Raw genomic sequence first — 19,444 nt, 5'->3', positions numbered from 1 at the left:
TTTGAACTAACATCATGCTCTTCTCAGGATGGTTCCCAGCTAGTGACTGGGAATAAAGGGTCTACCCATTTCCAGTCAATACAGGACTCCTTTAATAGGAAATCTTGCCTGCAGAGTTCCCCTTTGAACTGGCAGAGACTTGTTAGATCTGCATCATGGTCTGCCCCCATCCCTCTGCCCAACTCTGATTCCTCCTCTTTTCCTTTCACCTGTGTTATTCCCCCAATAAACTTTCTGTACTTCTATCTCAGGGTCTGCTTCCTGAAGAATCCAACCTGTAATGCCTGATATTGGAGCTGAGCCTTGAAGTACCCCTGAAGTTAGGAAAGAGTAGAGAACAGGCCCCAATTCCTAGAAGTATCCTATGCTTATAAGGGCCTAGACTATGAAAATTCCACCTAGGCCTTTATTTCTTCCCTTCTCTCCCTCCATGTTTCCCACCCACCACCAGGACTCTAGGCCTTAACTTCCCAGGGATACTTTTTCATGGTAATAATCTCAATAACACAGGATCCTAGAATATTAGAACCGAAAAAGATCTCAGGAACCACCTATTATTTTCTTTTTTAAAAGTTATCCCACTTACATGCGAATACACTTTTATTATAAATAGATTAACTGTGAAAACAACACTTTGAGATATAATTCGTATGTCATAACTTTCACCTTTTAAAAGAATATAATTCAGTCTTTTTTAAAGTACATTTACAGAGATGCATGACCATCAAAACTACCTACTTTAGAACAACTTAATCACTGAGAAAAGAAAACTCATGGCCATTAGCAGTTATTTTCTGTATACCCCCTCTTCCCATAGTCCCTGCAATCACAATCTACTTCTGGCTCTATGAATTTGCCTTTTCTAGACATGTCATGTAAATGGAGTGATACTATATGTGGTCTTCTGTGACTGGCTTCTTTCTCTTGGGACAGTGCTTAAAAGCTCGTCTGTGCTATAGCATGTATTAGCACTTCATTCCTTTTCATTGCCAAATAATATTCTGTTGTACGAGGACCACATTTGGTTTATAAACTCGTCAGTTGAACATTTAGCTTATACACATTTTTGGCTATTATGAATAATGCTGCTATGAACATTCCTGTTTAAGTTTTTATGTGGACATATTGTTTCCCTTTGTCTCACGTAGATATCTAGAAGTGGAACTGGTGGGTCAATATGGCAACTCTGCATTTAACATTTTAAGAAACTGCCAGTTTTCAAAAGTGACTACACCATTTTACATTTCCATCAGTATTGTATAAGGATTCCAATTTCTCCACATGCTTGTCAACACTTATCAGCTATCTTTTTATTTCAGCCATCCTAGTGGGTGTGAGATGGTATCTCATTGTGATTTTGATTTGTAATTTTCCAATGGCTTATGATGCTTAGCATCTTTCAGGTGCTTATTAGACACTCGTCTTCTTCAGAGAAATGTTTATTCAAATCTTTTGCCCATTTAAAAAGTTGGGGTATTTTCCTTTTTATTTTTGAGTTGTAAGTCTTCTTCATATGTTCTGGGTGCAAGTTCCTTATCAAACATATGACTTGCAAAAAATTCTTCTGTTCTGTGTATATCTTTTCACTTTCTTAATGGTGTCCTTGGAAGCCCAAAACTGCTTAATTGGATGAAGTCTCATCTACCTATTTTTTCTTTTGTTGCTTGTGCTCATGGTGTCATATCTAAGAAACTACTGCCTAACCTGAGGTCATGAAGATTTACTCAAGTTTTCTTCTAAGGGTGTTAATAACTCCTGCATTTAATTCTATGACTTATTTTGAGTTAATTTTTGTATACAGCATGAAGAAATAGCTCAAGTTCATTCTTTTGCATGTGGATATCTAGTTTTCCCAGAACTATTTGTAAAAAAGACTACTCTTTCCACATAAATAATCTTGGCACCCGCGTTGAATATCAACTTACCATACTCCCAACTCTATTCCATTTATATATGATGATCTTTATGTCAGTATCACATTGTTTTGATTAAAATAACTATATAACAAGTTTTGAAATCAAGACATGTGAGTTCTCCAGCTTTGTTCTCTTTCAAGATTGTTTTGGCTACTAGGGGTGCTTTGCATTTCCGTATGAATTTTAGGATCAGTTTGCCATTTTCTCCAAAAAAGACATCTGGGATTTAGATAGGGATTACAGTGAATATGTAGATCAATTTGGTAGTACTGCCATATTAACAATACAAGATTTATGAAAAATAAATTTATATTATCTTTTATATTTACCTACACAGCTACCTTTATCAGAACTCTTTTTCTTTGTGTGGATTTGAACTGATGTCTAGTGTCCTTTCATTTCAGCCTGAAGGACTTTCTTTATTATGTCTTATAGGGAAGGTTTACTAGTATTGAATACTCTCAGTTTCTATTTATCTGTAATTGTCTGAATTTCTCTTTCCTTTTTGAAGGATAGTTTTATTGGATATATAATAGAATTCTAGACTGACTGGCTTTTCATCACTTTGAATATGTCATCCTACTGCCTTCCTGACTCTCTGGTTTTTGATAAGAAGAGAGCTGTCAATCTTACTGAGGAACTCTTGTATATCATGAGCTGTTCTTCTATTGCTGCTTTCAAGACTCTCTTTGTTGTCAGCTTTTGACAGTCTGACTATGATGTATCTAGGTGTAGATCTCTCAGTTTATCCTGCTTGGAGTTAATTGGACTTCTTTGAGGTACGTACTAATGGTTTTCATAAAAATTGTGAAATATTTCAGCCAGCATTTCTTCAAATATTCCATCTGCCCCTCTCTCTTCTTTCTCTCCTTCTGAGGCTCTCACTATCTGTATGTTATGCTTCATGGTGTTCTGCAGGTCCTTGAGGCTCTTTTTGTTTTTCTTTATTCTTTGTCTTTCTGTTGCTCTAACTGTGTAATTTCAGTTGACATATATTCCAAGTTCTGATTCTTTGTCAGCTCATATCTGTGTTGAGCCCCTGTAATAACTTTTAAAATTTCAGTTGCTGTATTTTTCAACTTCAGAATATCTATTTAATTCTCTTTTTATAAAGCCCCTATTTTTTTACTGATCTTCTCTATTTGATGAGACACTATTCTCATTCATTCCTTTAGTTCTTTAGACAGGGTTTCTTGCAGTTCTTTGACATATTTACAGTAGCTGACTTAAAGTCTTTATCCAGTAAGTTTAATGTCCAGGCTTCCCCTGACACAGTCTGTATTGCCTGCTTTTTCCCCTTTGTGTGGGCCATACTTTCCTGTGTTTTTTTTCCCTCATGCCTCATAATTTTATTGAAAACTGGACATTTTAATAATATGTGGCAACTCTGGGAATCAGATCCTATTCCACCATCTGAACTTGTTTTTCCTGTTATTTGTTGCTGTTTTAGTAACTTTATTAAATTAATTCTGTGAAGTCTATATTCTTTGTTGTGTGTGGTCATGGAAGTTTCTGCCTGGTTAGCTTAGTGGTCCATAAAGAGACAGAGATTTCCTTTCATTAAATGCCTTGAACCAGTAAGTCTGTTAGCCTTTGCCAGAGGCTCTTTGTATGTATTGTGACAGCAGTCAGTTTACAACTCTTAGCCTTCATTCCTGCCTCTGCAGAGCCTTAAGTTCACTAAGAGTAGAGAGATTATGCCCTTCTCAAGTCTTCCCTGCACATGTGCACATGCGCACAATACTGCACACCTGTGTGGTCTTCTAGAATCCCACGAATATGTTGGAGCTTTTCTTTTTTCTTTACTTTTTTGCATTTATTTATTTATTTATTATTATTATACTTTAAGTTTTAGGGTACATGTGCACAATGTGCAGGGTAGTTACATACGTATACATGTGCCATGCTGGTGTGCTGCACCCATTAACCCGCCATTTAGCATTAGGTGTATCTCCTAATGCTATCCCTCCCCCCTCCCCCACCCCACAACAGTCCCCAGAGTGTGATGTTCCCCTTCCTGTGTCCATGTGTTCTCATTGTTCAATTCCCATCTATGAGTGAGAACATGCGGTGTTTGGTTTTTTGTCCTTGCGATAGTTTACTGAGAATGATGATTTCCAATTTCATCCATGTCCCTACAAAGGACATGAACTCATCCTTTTTTGTGGCTGCATAGTATTCCATGGTGTATATGTGCCACATTTTCTTAATCCAGTCTATTGTTGTTGGACATTTGGGTTGGTTCCAAGTCTTTGCTATTGTGAATAGTGCCGCAATAAACATACATGTGCATGTGTCTTTATAGCAGCATGATTTATAGTCCTTTGGGTATATACCCAGTAATGGGATGGCTAGGTCAAATGGTATTTCTAGTTCTAGATCCTTGAGGAATCGCCACACTGACTTCCACAATGGTTGAACTAGTTTACAGTCCCACCAACAGTGTAAAAGTGTTCCTATTTCTCCACATCCTCTCCAGCACCTGTTGTTTCCTGACTTTTTAATGATCGCCATTCTAACTGGTGTGAGATGGTATCTCATTGTGGTTTTGATTTGCATTTCTCTGATGGCCAGTGATGATGAGCATTTTTTCATCTGTCTTTTGGCTGCATAAATGTCTTCTTTTGAGAAGTGTCTGTTCATATCCTTTGCCCACTTTTTGATGGGGTTGTTTTTTTCTCGTAAATTTGTTTGAGTTCATTGTAGATTCTGGATATTAGCCCTTTGTCAGATGAGTAGGTTGCGAAAATTTTCTCCCATTTTGTAGGTTGCCTGTTCACTCTGATGGTAGTTTCTTTTGCTGTGCAGAAGCTCTTTAGTTTAATTAGATCCCATTTGTCAATTTTGGCTTTTGTTGCCATTGCTTTTGGTGTTTTAGACATGAAGTCCTTGCCCATGCCTATGTCCTGAATGGTAATGCCTAGGTTTTCTTCTAGGGTTTTTATGGTTTTAGGTCTAACGTTTAAGTCTTTAGCTCCTTATGGACATCTAATTCCCCAGATTTCTCTTTTCAGTTTTTGGCTAGCCTCTGATTTTCCTGTTAAATTTTTGGCTAGCATCTTGTTTTCTCCTACTGGTAATGCTGCCTTAGGAGCTGTGATGTTTAATAAGTCCTACTGACTATTTCAACATACACTTAAGGATAGGGTTTCTTAGCAGGCTCTGAATAAGGCCCTATGAGTGAGCTCTGGGGAGCTGCTGGACATGTCAAATAGTGACAGTTCACGGGGGATAGAAGTTTTAGGGTACTCCAGATACATTGTGCATCCTCCTGTGGTTGTAAGGTTACTTACTAGTTTTCAAAGCTACTGTAGAGCTGGAAAGAGGGTGACGGGAACAGGGCAAGCTAATATGCCATAAAACTTGCTGTTCTTACTAAGATTCAGCCAGTTTTCCTTGATTGTTGTCATCCTTTGGTTAACTTCCAGAGCTCTGAAAGTTTATTTTGATCATTATTGTCACTGTTCTTATGATTTTATGGAGGAATAGACTTCAGGGGCCCCTGCCATGCTGCTCCAAAAGTGCTTCTCTCTGTTGACTTGCTTTCTGAACCTACCTTGATCTTGGAAATTTGTCTATGTCATATGTCCTCTTTTTAAGAGCTGTGAGGAAAAAATTTCTGTAACACTCTTGAGTAGTCATTTAGGTTTCTTCTAATGTTTAGCTGTTCCAAACAAAACATCAATTAACATTTTAGAAAGGTACATCTTTATGCACAAACAGTTGGCTATTTCTCTACAAGGTAGAATTATATAAGTGGAACTGCTATGTATAACTATATGCACATTTTAAATTTAGATAAATAATTCCAAATTGCCTTAAGATTTTAACAATTTATAAGTCTGTTGCAATTTCTGAAGGAAGGCCTATCATCTTTGTGGAGACTGGATATGATGTGATATTTTATATATGTGTGTGTGTATGGACATGTGTTTATATGTAAATATAACATGACATTATCTCTTTATCTACTCATCTATTTATGTGGCTAATCAGATAGAGGAGGACTTCACTATGTTAGCTTAAAGTATCCTGATAACTAGAGAGGCTGAGTGTCTTTTAACATATTTACAGCCCATTTTAAGGTCCTTTGTGAACTCTCTGCTCATTTTACTTTTCAAAACTGATTCAGGAAAGTTTTTTTATATTCTGGAAATTAATGCTTTCTGTGTATGTCTACTTTTTCTTTTATGTCTTTTATTTTTAGGGTCCTGCTTAGGAAGCATTTCTTACCCTAAGATAATATAGTGGAATATAATTTAGGTATTATAAATCTAGGTTTTTCCTTTGTTCTTTTCATAAATTTCTCCTTTTTTCCATGAATTTTTCCTTTCATGAATTTTCTCCTTGCTCCTTGGAACTCCTTAAGCCAGTGGCTTTTATTGCCTTGGAGGTGGTGGAAAATGATAGCTAAAACAAAAGGATGGCTTAGTTTTGAATTTCAAATTACTTTTACAAGGCCATAGAACAAAAGACAAATCAAGAAGCCATGGCATTTTGATTCACAAGGCTTTTTGACAAAATGAAAAAAAATCCATCTTTTTATAAGCTTATATAACTGAATTTATTCATTTCTTCAAAGTTTGGATTATTGACTTATAACCCTCCAGTGTTAGTGACTTTTTAAAGGAATTGCTGTAATGACTTTTGGGACTTTTTGTTGTTGTTGTTGGTCCCTTATTAAGGATTTCTACTTCTTCTTGGGTCAATTTTCTTCTTCTTGGGATAATTCATATCTTCCTTTAAAAAACCATATGGGAGGCAGAATAATGCCTAAGCCCTTAATTCCCAGAGTCTATGAAGTTGTTACCTTACATGGCAGAAGAGACTCTGCAGGTGTGATTAAGGTTAAGGATGTTGAGATGGAGAAGTATCTTGGGTTATCATGGTGGGCCAACCTAATCCTGTGAGTTCTTAAAGTAGAAAAGGAAGGCAGAAGAATGAGCTAGAGAGAACGAACTCAAGAAGAAAGAGGAGAGAGTTCAAACATGAGAAGGGCTTGACCTGGTGTTGCTGGCCTTAAGGATGGAGACATGGGGCCATAAACCAAGGAATATGTCATCTTCTAGAAGCTGGGAATGGGCCTCAGTTAACAGACAGCAGGGGAATGAGGACCTTGGTCCTATAGGTAAAAGGAACTGAATTCTGCCAACATAGCAAATAAACAAGGAAACAGATTCTTCCCCAGAGCCTCCTGAAGCCTTGATTTTAGCCTTGAGAAACCTGTGTCAGACTTTTGACCTAGAGAAATGTTAAATAAATTTGTACTGTTTACATCACTAAGTTTGTGGTAATTTTTAAGTCAGCAAGAGAAAATTTTTCTACATTTTCAACTTATAAAGTTGTATATAGCAGTCTCCTACAGTAACTTATCCTTCTTCTGTATCTTCAGTTCTTTCACAATTCTTATTTTGAATGTGTTAGTATTTTTCTCTCATTTATTCTTGATCGGACTTACTGAATGTTGGATTACTTCACTGTTTTTAAAGAACTACCTTTTGGTTTCACTCATGTAATCTGTTTTATTATGTGCTGTTCATCTTTTCTTTTATCTTTATTCATACCTTTACTTACTTTACTTGTATTTTGATGTTCACTTTCTATCTTCCTGAGTTGTATGTTTAGATATTTTACAGTCTTTCTTGTTTTCTAATAATTTCATTTCTTCTGAGTGGCCTTTTATCTCTGTCTTTCAGGGTTTTGGTATTTGGCACTATCATTACCATGAACTTCTACATTTGTAATTTTTAAACATTTCCTTATTAGTTCAAGAGTTCTTTAGAAGAATGATTTTACCTTTACAAATGATGGGATATGTGTGTGTATAAAATAAATAAGTATTTGGGAGCGGGGAGGGTAGCAGGTCTGTTGATAGACCTAAATTCTTACATGTCCCCAAATGTCTATTTTTTTTCTTCCCATTTGAATGTTAGCTTGGCTGAGAATAAGATTTTAGTTTAAAACTTTTCCTCAGAACTTTGAAAACAAACTTAAATGTCTTCCGGCCTTTGGTTTTACCAATGAGAAATCTGATGTCTATCTGATGATTATTTTATAGACAAACTTTTTGTTTGTTCTCTCTGGAAGTTTCCTTGAAGTTTTGTAAATCTTTTATGGGGTTCCTAGGGTGTGTTATTTTTACTTTCATCCTGCTTATGGGATTTTTTTCTTTTCTATCTCTAGGCCAGTATATTTCTTCAGCTCTAGGAAATTTTCTTTATTACTCCTGTGATATTATACTCTATTTATGATCTCTAGACTCTCAATATTTGACATTACAGTTCAATTTCTGAGTTAATCTAAAATTTCAGGTAGAAGCATTAAATTTTTTTATACTCCTAGAAAAAATTAGCATTTTGGGGACCATTATAACTTTTTTCATTTTCTTCCAAAATGAAAAAAATCATTGTAAGCAGTTATATCTATTAAATCTTACAACATTTGGTTGTCTTGAATATTTTCTGAAGGGGGGAAGGCATTATATATCAAATCTAATTATATGAAATTTGCATGTAAAACTCTATCAAAATCTGTTGAAAAGTTTTTCCATTCAAAAGAAATTACAATATAATAAAACAAAAATCTTCAGAAGCTTTCCAGGTTTGTATAAATCAATTGTTTTCATGTTGAAATTATATTAAGACCCAAAAACCTTTTCTTTGATTCTAGATTTTATAGATATCGTAGCTGGGTACTACTAATTTTTGTTTCCAACCTTCTCTACATACGTATTTCCCTAGTTTGCCCATTCCCCCCACAAAAAAATCAGAAAATTAGAACACACTTCAGCAATGTGATATTTGCAAAATGCTTGTCCATGTATATATCTGGACCTTTACATATATCATTTCATTTAATCCTAATGACATTGTGAGATGGTTATGTATGAGAAAATGGAGGCTTGGATGCTTTAATTCACTTGCTCAAGAACACAGTTATGAATACCACTAGAAACATCGTAAGTTAAACTCAGATTTGTCCAAACTTAAAAGACTATGCTGGCTGGGTGTGGTGGCTCACGCCTATAATCCCAACACTTTGGGAGGCCAAGGCCAGTGGATCACCTGAGGTCAGGAGTTCATGACCAGCTTGGCTGACATGGCGAAACCCCGTCTCTACAAAAAATATATAAATTAACTGGGCGTGGTGGTGCGTGCCTGTAGTCCCAGCTACTCAAGCAGAATCAGGAGAATCGCTTGAACCCTGTAGTCCCAGCTACTCGGGAAGAAGCAGGAGAACCCTGGAGGCAGAGGTTGCAGTGAGCTGAGATCGTACCACTGCATTCCAGCCTAGGTAACAACAGAGCAAGACTCTGTCTCAAAAAAAACAAAATAAAACAAACAAACGAAGAAAAAAAGACTATGTCAATATATATAATTAAATTTAAGTTTCTGAATCCTGCAGAATGACTCCAAGGAATTATTATTTCAAAATGACAAAAAAAGTTTTGGAAATAGGCCCTTCTACCCAATTTTTAGGATACATATATTTTGTGAATGGCTTTTCCTAGGAACAGAAAATATCTGATGGTCAGGCTTCTTGTATTCAATTACTAGTGTTCCTGCTTATATTTCAATGGACAAATTTCACTAAGGGCAGGAAGTGTGGTCATTACCAGTTTCACCTGCTGGGAAAAAAGCTAGCACAGTGCCTGCACATTGTGGGGCTACAATAAATGTTTGCTGATGTTCAATCTGGAATATCTGAAAATAATTATAAACACCAATGCTGATCAACAGAAATATAATGTGAGCCACACATGCAATTTCTAATATTTTAGTATTCACACTTAAAAAGTAAAGAAAGATAAAATTAATTTTAATAATCTATTATCAGCCTGACATGAAGATATGACATGACAAAATAAAAAATTATTGACAAATTTTACATTCTTTTTTCATACTAAGTCTTCAAAATGCAGTGTATATTTTATACTCACAGCATACATTTCAAGAGCTCAGTGGCTACATGTGGCTAGGGGATACCATATTAGACAGCAAGGGTATAAACTAATCAACAGTCATATTTTTCATGACATGAAGGTTATTATATTTTGTGACTATTGTAACAAAATAAGGTAATGATGTGTCTGGGAGAAATCTTTAGAATACCTGCTTTAATAAGTTAGCTTATCAATTCTTTACTGTATGAGAATAATTAAACATCCAGAAAGAATTTGAAAGCATTTGTTCCCTTGAGGGGCAACAACACCCAGAGGTTTCTTTTGCAGCTATTATCCTGCTTAGTAAACTTCCCTTTCAGTGGTAATACTAAGATCAGCTCTTATCAAAACTTATCTGTGAACTGTAAAATTTCAAATTGGTGGTAGTATTAATAAGGAACCTGGCCTACATCTCACATTAAAAACATATGTTTCTCCTCAATTATAAAAATTAGCTTACTAACATATTTTTGTGCCCTCTGGGAACACAAACATTCAGACCCTTAAGAAAATGGAGTCACCAGAACATGTTCCCAAAGGGATGATGGAGAGCACAGTCTACCATCCATGCCTGCAGGTTCCACACCTGGAGATTTAACCAATAGATCAAAAATATAAATATATATATATAAAATAACAGGCTGGATGTGGTGGCTCACGCCTATAATCCCAGCACTTTGGGAAGCCAAGGCAGGCAGATCACTTGAGATCAGGAGTTAGAGACCAGCCTGGCCAACATGGTGAAACCCCATCTCTATTAAAAATACAAAAATTAGCTGGGCATGGTGGCGCATGCCTATAATCCCAGCTATTCAGGAGGCTGAGGCACGAGAATCACTTGAACCTGGGAGGCGGAGGTTGCAGTGAGCTGGGAGCGCATCACTGCACTCCAGTCTGGGCGATAGAGTGAGACTCAGTCTCAAAAAAAAAAAAACAAAAAACAAAAACAAAAACCAACCAAACAATACAACACAAATAGTACAAATAAAAATATAGTGTAACAGGCTGGGTGCAGTGCCTCCCACCTGTAATTTCAGCACTCTGGGAGGCCGAGGCAGGAGGACTGCCTGAGCCCAGGTGTTTGAGACCAACCTGGGCAACACAGTGAGAACCAAACTGTGAGACAGAGTAGTGGTGTGTGCCTGTAGTCCACTCATTTCTACAACAAAAATGAAAAAGCAGCCAGGTGTGATGGCACACACCTGTGGTCCCACCTACTCAGGAAGCTGAAGAGGGAGAATTACTTGAGCCCAGGAGGTAGAGGCTGCAATGAGCCATGATTGCACCACTGTACTCCAGTCCGGGCAACAGAGTGGGACCTTGTCTCAACAACAACAACAAACCCAGTATAACACAGCATTTACACTGTATTTGGTATTATAAGTAATCTAGAGATGAAGTATAGAGGAAAATGTGCATAGGTTATATGAAAACCCTATACCATTTTATATAAGAGACTTGAGCATATGTAGATTTTGGTATCCACAGGGGTCCTGGAACCAATCCCCCACAGATACTGAGGGACAACTGTATTTCCTCTGGAGATACATAGGAAAAGCCCAGGTACCTGGAGTAGTCTTGCCTCAAGACAAAAGGATGCACTCTCAGACTTCTCTGCCTTTTTCATATCTAGTATGCACAGAATCTGATTACATTTGTATGGCACACTGGGGTAAATGGATGTGGGCTCATCCAGGCTTCCCCTGGACAGCTCCTGAGCTGAGGGGTCAGTATTCTCAGCAAGCTTGTAACCCATAAGCTACACAGTGGTTCCAAAGCTCTGTACATACCTTTTTTTTTTTTTTTTTTTTTGACAAAGAGAGGAACAGCATGAAACATTTTTGTTGCACTAAAATTTAAAGCCTATTCTTAGGGGCACATTCTAAAATATGCTGCTGTGGGGTCCTGCCCAATTCCCTCTTCAGGTCCAAGGCACTTATTTCCCCCAGCTGCTGGAAATGCTGGCTGTTGATGGCTCCCCTAAGTTCTTCTCTGGAAACTGCCCGCAGCTGAAGAGAGCTTCCTTGCCCAAGGTCATGCCCCTTACCTGGGAATTAACTCCAATCCAGTGACTGGTTTGAGTTGACAAGTAAAAGCTGGCCCCCTTGCCTCAAGGTGGACAACTCTGGAGGACTACCCCAGCCCCAGAGGGTTCCAGCAGCAACCGCAAAGCGGTGTAGCTCTCCCCCTGCCAATGTTGCTTCTTTCACTCCCCAGGTACTGATCTTGAGGATGCTGTCCGATAAATGTCTTAACCATGAATCTGTCTCACAGTTTGGTCTTCAGGATTTCTGACCCATGACATTTATTTAAAATTATTTTAGATTGTAAGACATTCTTAAATACATTAAATATAGGCTCATTCTTAAGCCATCTAGGGTGTGCACGTATTAATGCATGTATGGAGTCTTTCATTCATGACCAAACATCAGGGAATGAGCCCTATGCAGAGTGATCTTTTGAAATGCCTAAAGAAATCTCTGTTTAGCACTGGGGAGGGAAGTATGAACATAACAGAAGCTCTTAAGAAACTCCCAAAATAGCCATACAGGGAATACAGACTTGTATACACATTAACCTACAACCCTAGGTAGCAAAAGTGAACACTGAAGTACAAACAACAGCACTTTGTGTGCGCAAAAGGGGGAGTGTCCAATCTTGTCTCAGACAATTAAGAGTGTGAGCTAGATCTTAAAACTCAAGAGGAAATGGTCGTGGTGGGTCAGGGAGAGTCCTTTCTAGTGGAGAACACAGTATTTTCAAAGGCATTTTACTAGGAACATCTAGCTTAATCAGGGCCTGATTAAAACCTTTGGTGCTCCCTGCCATCAATATGTAATTGAAAATGATATCAATATCAAAGTAAAAAGAAAGATTAAGTTCAACAGAGTGCTTTCTAAAAAATTTGATGATTATTTCAATGTTTTTTTGGGGGAGGATCAATTATCAAATTTTTTCTAAAGTTGAAGGTGCCCCATTATACACCATGGAATTCTATACAACCATACAAAAGAACATCATGTTCTTTTTGTAGGAACATAGATGGAGCTGGGGGCCATTATCTTTAGCAAACTAACACAGGAACAGAAAACCAAATACCACATGTTCTCACTTGTAAGTGAGAGCTAATGATGAGAACACGTGGACACAAAGAGGAGAACAACAGACACTGGGGCTTACTTGAATGTGGAGGGTGGGAGGAGGGAGAGAATAAAAAAAAAAACTATTAGGTACTAGGCTTAGTACCTGGGTGATGAAATAATCTGTAGAGCAAACCCCCATGCCACACGTTTACCTATATAACAAGCCTGCACATGTACCACTGAACCTAAAGTTAAAGTTTTTTTTTTGTTTTTTTTTTTTTTTAAGAAAAAAAACAAGTTGCTGGTACCCTAAACATGAGCTTAGTTTCCCTCTTGATCATCCAGTACTGGGGAGTGGAGGATAGTGGGAAGATGAGGCCAGATCAAGGGTCTGACAGATCAAGAAGAGCTCCTTATTCCCATTTAAGGGGTCTGGCCTTTATTTCATTGGTGGTTGATGGCAGTTACTACAGATTTTAGGCCAGAAAATTGAGTGAGGATTATAAAGGCTTGGTTGAGTGAACCATCTGTTGCGTTGGTCCAGGCAAGAGATTATGGCCTTCAACTGAGGCTGTGGTGGTAGATTTGAGAGATGTTTACAGGGTAGAATTCCCCAAGCCACTATCGGGTGGGTCAGACACAGCTAGGATTGAGTCTGAACTGGGTTGATACCTAGTTGTATGGCCTTGAACAAGTCACTGACTCCACTGGCCATAGTTCTCATCTACAAGTGGCTGTGTGTCCTAAATGATAATGTAAACGGTTTAGTGTGGTGTCTAGCATATGCTCTCCGTAGACATAAACCATGTCTAGTGGAAGGCATAGAGATGGCTTCCAAATCTAGAGCACATAGTTTAATATGCAGTACTCTGGATTGTGGATTCACAGGTTCTCTCTTGATAGAATCATTGAAACCCCTCCTGGTAGGACACTGGCTGCATTTCTCAATGATTTCCCAGACTTCAACTAACTGGCACTAGGTATAGAAACATCATATATGTGTCACATAAGACTGCCTGGCAGAACAACTGAAATCCAGGCCACAGTCTGCTTATTAAGTCATGTGCCCTGGTGTGAGCTACATCTGCAGAGAAGTTATCTTTTTTTTTTTTTTTTGTAAGTTGCACAAAGTTACTGTTCAGACGAGACACAGCTGTGTCTAGCTATCTTATGTCCTTCCCTCATTCTCTTTCCCTCTCTGAAACACTCAATAAAAGTACTGTGCCCTGTGTGCTCTATGTCATTGGAGGTAACTTGTCAAGAGCCTAAAATGACTGAATGAGCTTCATAGGCATCAGTGGAGATTCCTGACTGCAAAATGGCTGGGAGAGAAGGGAAGAGGAAGGAAAAATGCTTATTAAGCTCCTACCATGTCCCATGAATAATATTTTCATGGATTTTCTATTACTAAATTCGATAGGAAATAAGAAAAGGGGGTGGGCATGTTACTAAATAGACAGGCAGAACCCCAGTACACCTGAGGTCATCTGAGGAAGGTGGACACTGGACACCCAAAGGCAAAATGTTCAGGAGGCCAGGAGGTCTACGGGGGGACTTGCTGGGAACGTATAACCTAGATGAGCAGAAAGGGAAAAACCTGGGAACCCCTGTTCTGTGGCCACAGAAAGGGGATAACCTTGACTTTATATAGTGACCAAGACAATGAGGCATCTGGTCCATATATAGTAACAGTTTGTTTCCTTGCAGACTTGAGTGATAGACAGCAAAAAGGCTAATGTCTACTAATGAAAGACATGCATCTTGCTGTCACAAGAGTGAACAGACACAGATTGTACTTGAAGCCCCTGGAATAGACATTCTCTAGGCTGACCACAAAAGTCAAACACTGTTGGATTGGGTACCTGCATGCAAACATGTGTCTTTAGAATATCAGAAGTAATAATTAAGAAAAGATAGACGTGTGGAATGAGCTCCTTCATTATTTGATTCTGAGAGTCAGAGAGGTATTTGAGGAAAGCACATAATGGTGCTATCATCACCACTATCTGAGCAGGTAGCACCCTAGAGCCCTCACTATGCAACAGGTGCTGTGATGATGTCCAGCAACAACCCTTGAAGTAGCTGCTCTCATTTTCTCTTTACAAATAAGAGGTTAAGTAACTTCCCCAGGTCATCCAGCAAGGCAGCGATGGAGCCTGAATTCAAACCCAGGCTTGACTCCAGAGCCCGTGCTAGACAAAACTGTACCACCCTCCCCATCTCATAAGGGTTGTGCCAAGTGGGCTGATGTAAATGTTACCTAAAATTAGATTAAAGCAAAATGGAATGAGGCCTTTTCAAAGTAAAGGGCAAATTCTGATCTTGTTTTCAGTCCAAAAACAACTCATTTATTCAATGTCTTTTGGAATAGATGTTCCACAAAAATGCATTTTCTAGCTAACTGATGCTTCCCAAAATTCATTTTACATATATTTCTCTGCCTTAAAATGATTATACTGAACATAATGGAACTACTTGTTGTGCTTCAGGTCTATCACATCTCAACAATAACAAGAGCAGCCAATCAATATAGTGCCATCCATGAGGACCATTTTTTGTTCTTTTGGTATCTTCCCTCACTCTCGTGAGTGGAAGCTGTCTCTTTTTCTTGTCATTACTTTGTCCTACTCCGGTTGACTTGATATCCCTCTCCTTGTTCTACCAACTTGTTGCTTTTCATTTACACTGGGACATTTTTGTCAGTGCTTTCTTCTTGATGGTCCAGAGAGAAAGTCACCTCCAAACAAATGAGCTCTTACCACATTAATGTGACTCCCACATTATGCCTCAATTTAATATATACTTTTTTTCTCCTGGAAGAAATCATAAGAAACTTAACAATGGTTACCCTTGTGGAAATGGGCTGGCAGAAAGGTGGGAGGAGAAAATGGAGATTCCCCCCCAACCCCCATTTTTCATGTAGTACCTTTAATTAATTGGAATCATCTAATGTCACATATTTTAGCTTTACCTTAAGAATATCAACAGTGGTTACCTGGACAGGAAGTTTCTTTTAACCTTTTTATATTTAAAATAATCTGAAGTTATAGATATCTGTGCGTATGTCTATGCATATTTACATCCATAACACAAATGTATATATACAAATATAAATTTTACAGATGCCTATGGAAATTATTTTAAAAAATCTAAATTTCTTTCCTAATGGTCCATTTTATGTTAATACCTAAATCTAGTCATCCCTCAGTATCCATGGGAGATTGGTTTCTGGACTGCTGTGGATATCAAAATCCAAGGATGCCATAGTCTCTTATATAAAATGGCAGTACTATTTTTAAATAACCTACACATATCCTCCTTTATACTTTAAGTCATCTCTGAATTATTTATAATACCTAATACAATGTAAATGCTATGTAAATGGTGGTTATACCATATTGTCTATGGAGTTAAAAGAAAAATGTCTGTACATGTTCAGTAGAGACTCATTTTTTTTCTGAATATTTTTGACCTGTAGTTGGCTGAATCCAGAGATGTGAAACCCATGGATACAGAGGGCTGACTGTACTTCTGTTGTTACAAATTCCAGATTCTCTTTAAAAATAACATATGTCTTGTGTGTGTACCTGTGTTTAAAGCTTTTTGATCTGTGAATAAATTCATAAATATCTCTTGACAAAGGTTTCTGGGGGTAAGTATGCAATTTCTAAAACTAATTTTGAAGAACCTCACTGAGTTAAGTCTTTGATAAACAAAGTCTGCTGTGGCTTTTTTTTGGTGTGTGATTGCAACCTACACTGCAAGATATAAAATGAAATTTATGAATAATTCTCTAAAAATTACTTATTGATCTAAATTATGGAATCTCACCTTATATTCAGGTTTTTTCTTAAAAATAAAAGCCCATATAACTGCTGTGTTAAAAGTCAAAGATACAGACATAAAATTTCATTAAAAAAAAGACTATCTATAATCAAGGAATCATCAAAAGTATTGATATTTACTTTATTTCTTGAAATTTACTTCATTGCTTTGAAAAAAGACACTTGGGAAAGTCTAAATAGTTTAATTCCTTGACAATGATTATATTAAGCATAGATAGAATTTTTTTTTTCTGCTACCACTATTTTGGTTTACTTCTACTTCCCCTTGCTTCTTGGTACTCTTCAGGGAATACGTTGAGGAAGACAAAAAGTGACTTCCCCAAATCAGGTAGGTGTACTTTCATTGTCTATCATTGTCAAAAGCATCACCACAGACTAAAAGCTGTTTATTTGTGATTCACATCTATTAAAGTAGCTGGAACTTTCCTTATCAGACTGATACAATCTCTGCTAGGGTATGGGAGGCAGAAGTGATTCTGAATAGGGTATCTAGTAAAAGAGCTGGTTCCTGACTATGTAGGCTGAACTGGGTCACCTAAAGCAAAGGTAATGCCCAAACAACCAGGTAAAGCTGTAGGGAAAGCCAAGGGACCAATGAAAACAGAGCTTGACACAGCAGCAGGCACTCAATAAATACTCGTTGAATAAACAAATGAGACAATTCTACTTATATAACACGAGGTATTTGAACAAAACAATATAACCTCCCTCTTTGAAGTTCTAGTTAAACAGTTACGTTACTCTTCTGGCTCTGGTTTGTAGGAAAAAAACTGGACTTATTAATAGCATAGGAGCAGAAGTCAGAATAAGCAAGCCAACTCTTAGCTTTTCTTTCCATAGGTATAAATTGGGCTCCATATCCTATGTCTTGCAGAGAAGCCAAAGATCTACTCTGTAGCAATTAATGTTGGGACAACAAAACACATGTTAAAATGTTGTCTGTGGGGCTCAGAATTTAATTTTAGAAAACAAATTTAAGTCTTGTAAATTCTCTCCATATCAGATGATCACATTAACATTCATCTAAGTGCAAAGCTGAAGAGAAATCAGGTAGACATTATCTGCCTTTCCTCTTGTCCACGCTATTATACTCTTCTATTATGTAGATCATTTAACAGACAGCAAGAATGAACAGCTCTTCATGGAATTCCTGAGCTAGAAAAGCCCTTGAAGTTCATCTGGTTCAATTACCAGAATACCTCCAGCAACTACACCTGTGAGACACATTACTATATATAGAAGTGAAAGCTTACTCCTCTATTGCCACAATGTGGTGGGTTTTTGTTTTTTAAGTTAACCCACTACATCAATCTCTTAATCACAACACATTCCTTTCTGTTCCACCCCCCCTAAAAAAAATGGATAATATGAGGACATATCATTGTTAAAACGGTATTTTAATACTACTAGCATGACTATATTATGTGGTTTTTTAAATTAAGAAAACATGATATGGATTTTAATTAATACTGCTATCATTTTAGTCTGAATTTGAATAGAAGATTCTTAAAGTTACTCTAGGCTTCCATTTAACACAGAAATCCTCTCTATGGCATATTTCATCTAAAAGACTGCATAATAAAAGATTAATGCAGCCACTTTAAGTATTTATATGTTTTAAAATTGCATAGGAGGTAGATGATCACTTTTGGTATTTATTTAAAAACTACATTTTTCTATATTTTGAACAAATGGATATGATATTTAAACATTCTTTTTTTAAAACCATCGCCAGTTACCATAAATGAAGATTTGCTACACTGTACTTTAATTGTGTTAATATAATTCGTAATTCAAAGGCAATACTTAAAAACATTTCAAAATCAGGTTGTAATTATTTCAGGTAAAATATAAGTATTTCTGGCTAATCACAGCACATAAGATGTCTAATTTCAGAACTAATTGGTCAAATACTGTCACAGAGCACCAGTGTAACAAAAAGAACACCTCAGTGTGAGCTGGCACACAAAGTATACTATGTTATAATAACCACAAAATATAGGGTGAATCATATTTTGCAAAGAGGCTTGTGCACACCTAATAGAAAACCCACATCACAGCCATATTCGGCATCACCAAGGTATGACATGAGAGGGGACTTTTGTTCTTAACAATAGTGCCACTCAGTGGCTGAACAATGGTAGTGAATTGAAAACAGTATGAATGGAGGGTGGGCAAAAAGAAAAATGGAGTTTTGGAGTAGGCAATGATAATACTGTAGGCAAAGAAAAAGAAACACTATGTTGTTATGGTAACTGTACCTTGGAGGTCAGTTAGAGTCTGGACAGGAACAGAAACCTGAGCATCGCTTCCTGTAACTACATCGCCTGGATTTCATAAGAAAAAATAATTAGATTTCATAAAAAGGAAATAATCAACTTCACTTTTCTTTTATACTGAATGTTCTAATACTTTAATCAAATTACTAAAAATATAGTACAAAAGAAAATAATGCACAAGCTTAGAAAAATATAAAATATTTTCAAAGAAAATAATTTTTAAGAGCATGTTTCCTAGAAATGTTTTGTGTTTGTTTTTCTTAAAGAAAACACAAACAAGTTTCAACTAGAGTATAGGAAACTTCAGCAATCAAAAGATTTTGCTGAGCATATTTCATGATGCTACAAATATTAGTGTGATTTTATATTTTCTCTTTCA

At 37.0% G+C, this 19,444-nt stretch overlaps 1 protein-coding gene across 11 annotated transcripts in view; it reads right to left on the bottom strand.

Moving 5' to 3' along the window:
• Positions 1 to 19,444, bottom strand: part of TBC1D5 (TBC1 domain family member 5) — a 592,946-nt gene that overhangs the window by 59,769 nt on the left and 513,733 nt on the right. For 2 of the 11 annotated variants that reach the window (XM_063722171.1, XM_063722172.1), the window contains one exon: positions 19,048 to 19,113. The exons of the other annotated variants lie outside the window; for them this stretch is intronic. In XM_063722171.1, coding sequence (XP_063578241.1) covers positions 19,048 to 19,113 — 66 coding nt within the window. The remainder of the gene's footprint in view (positions 1 to 19,047; positions 19,114 to 19,444) is intronic. 11 annotated transcript variants of the gene reach the window in all.

This window comes from Pongo abelii, chromosome 2, assembly GCF_028885655.2.
Source record: "Pongo abelii isolate AG06213 chromosome 2, NHGRI_mPonAbe1-v2.0_pri, whole genome shotgun sequence".
In the NCBI taxonomy this organism is placed as follows: Eukaryota; Metazoa; Chordata; class Mammalia; order Primates; family Hominidae; genus Pongo; species Pongo abelii.
This window is presented reverse-complemented; position numbering and strand designations above follow the sequence as displayed.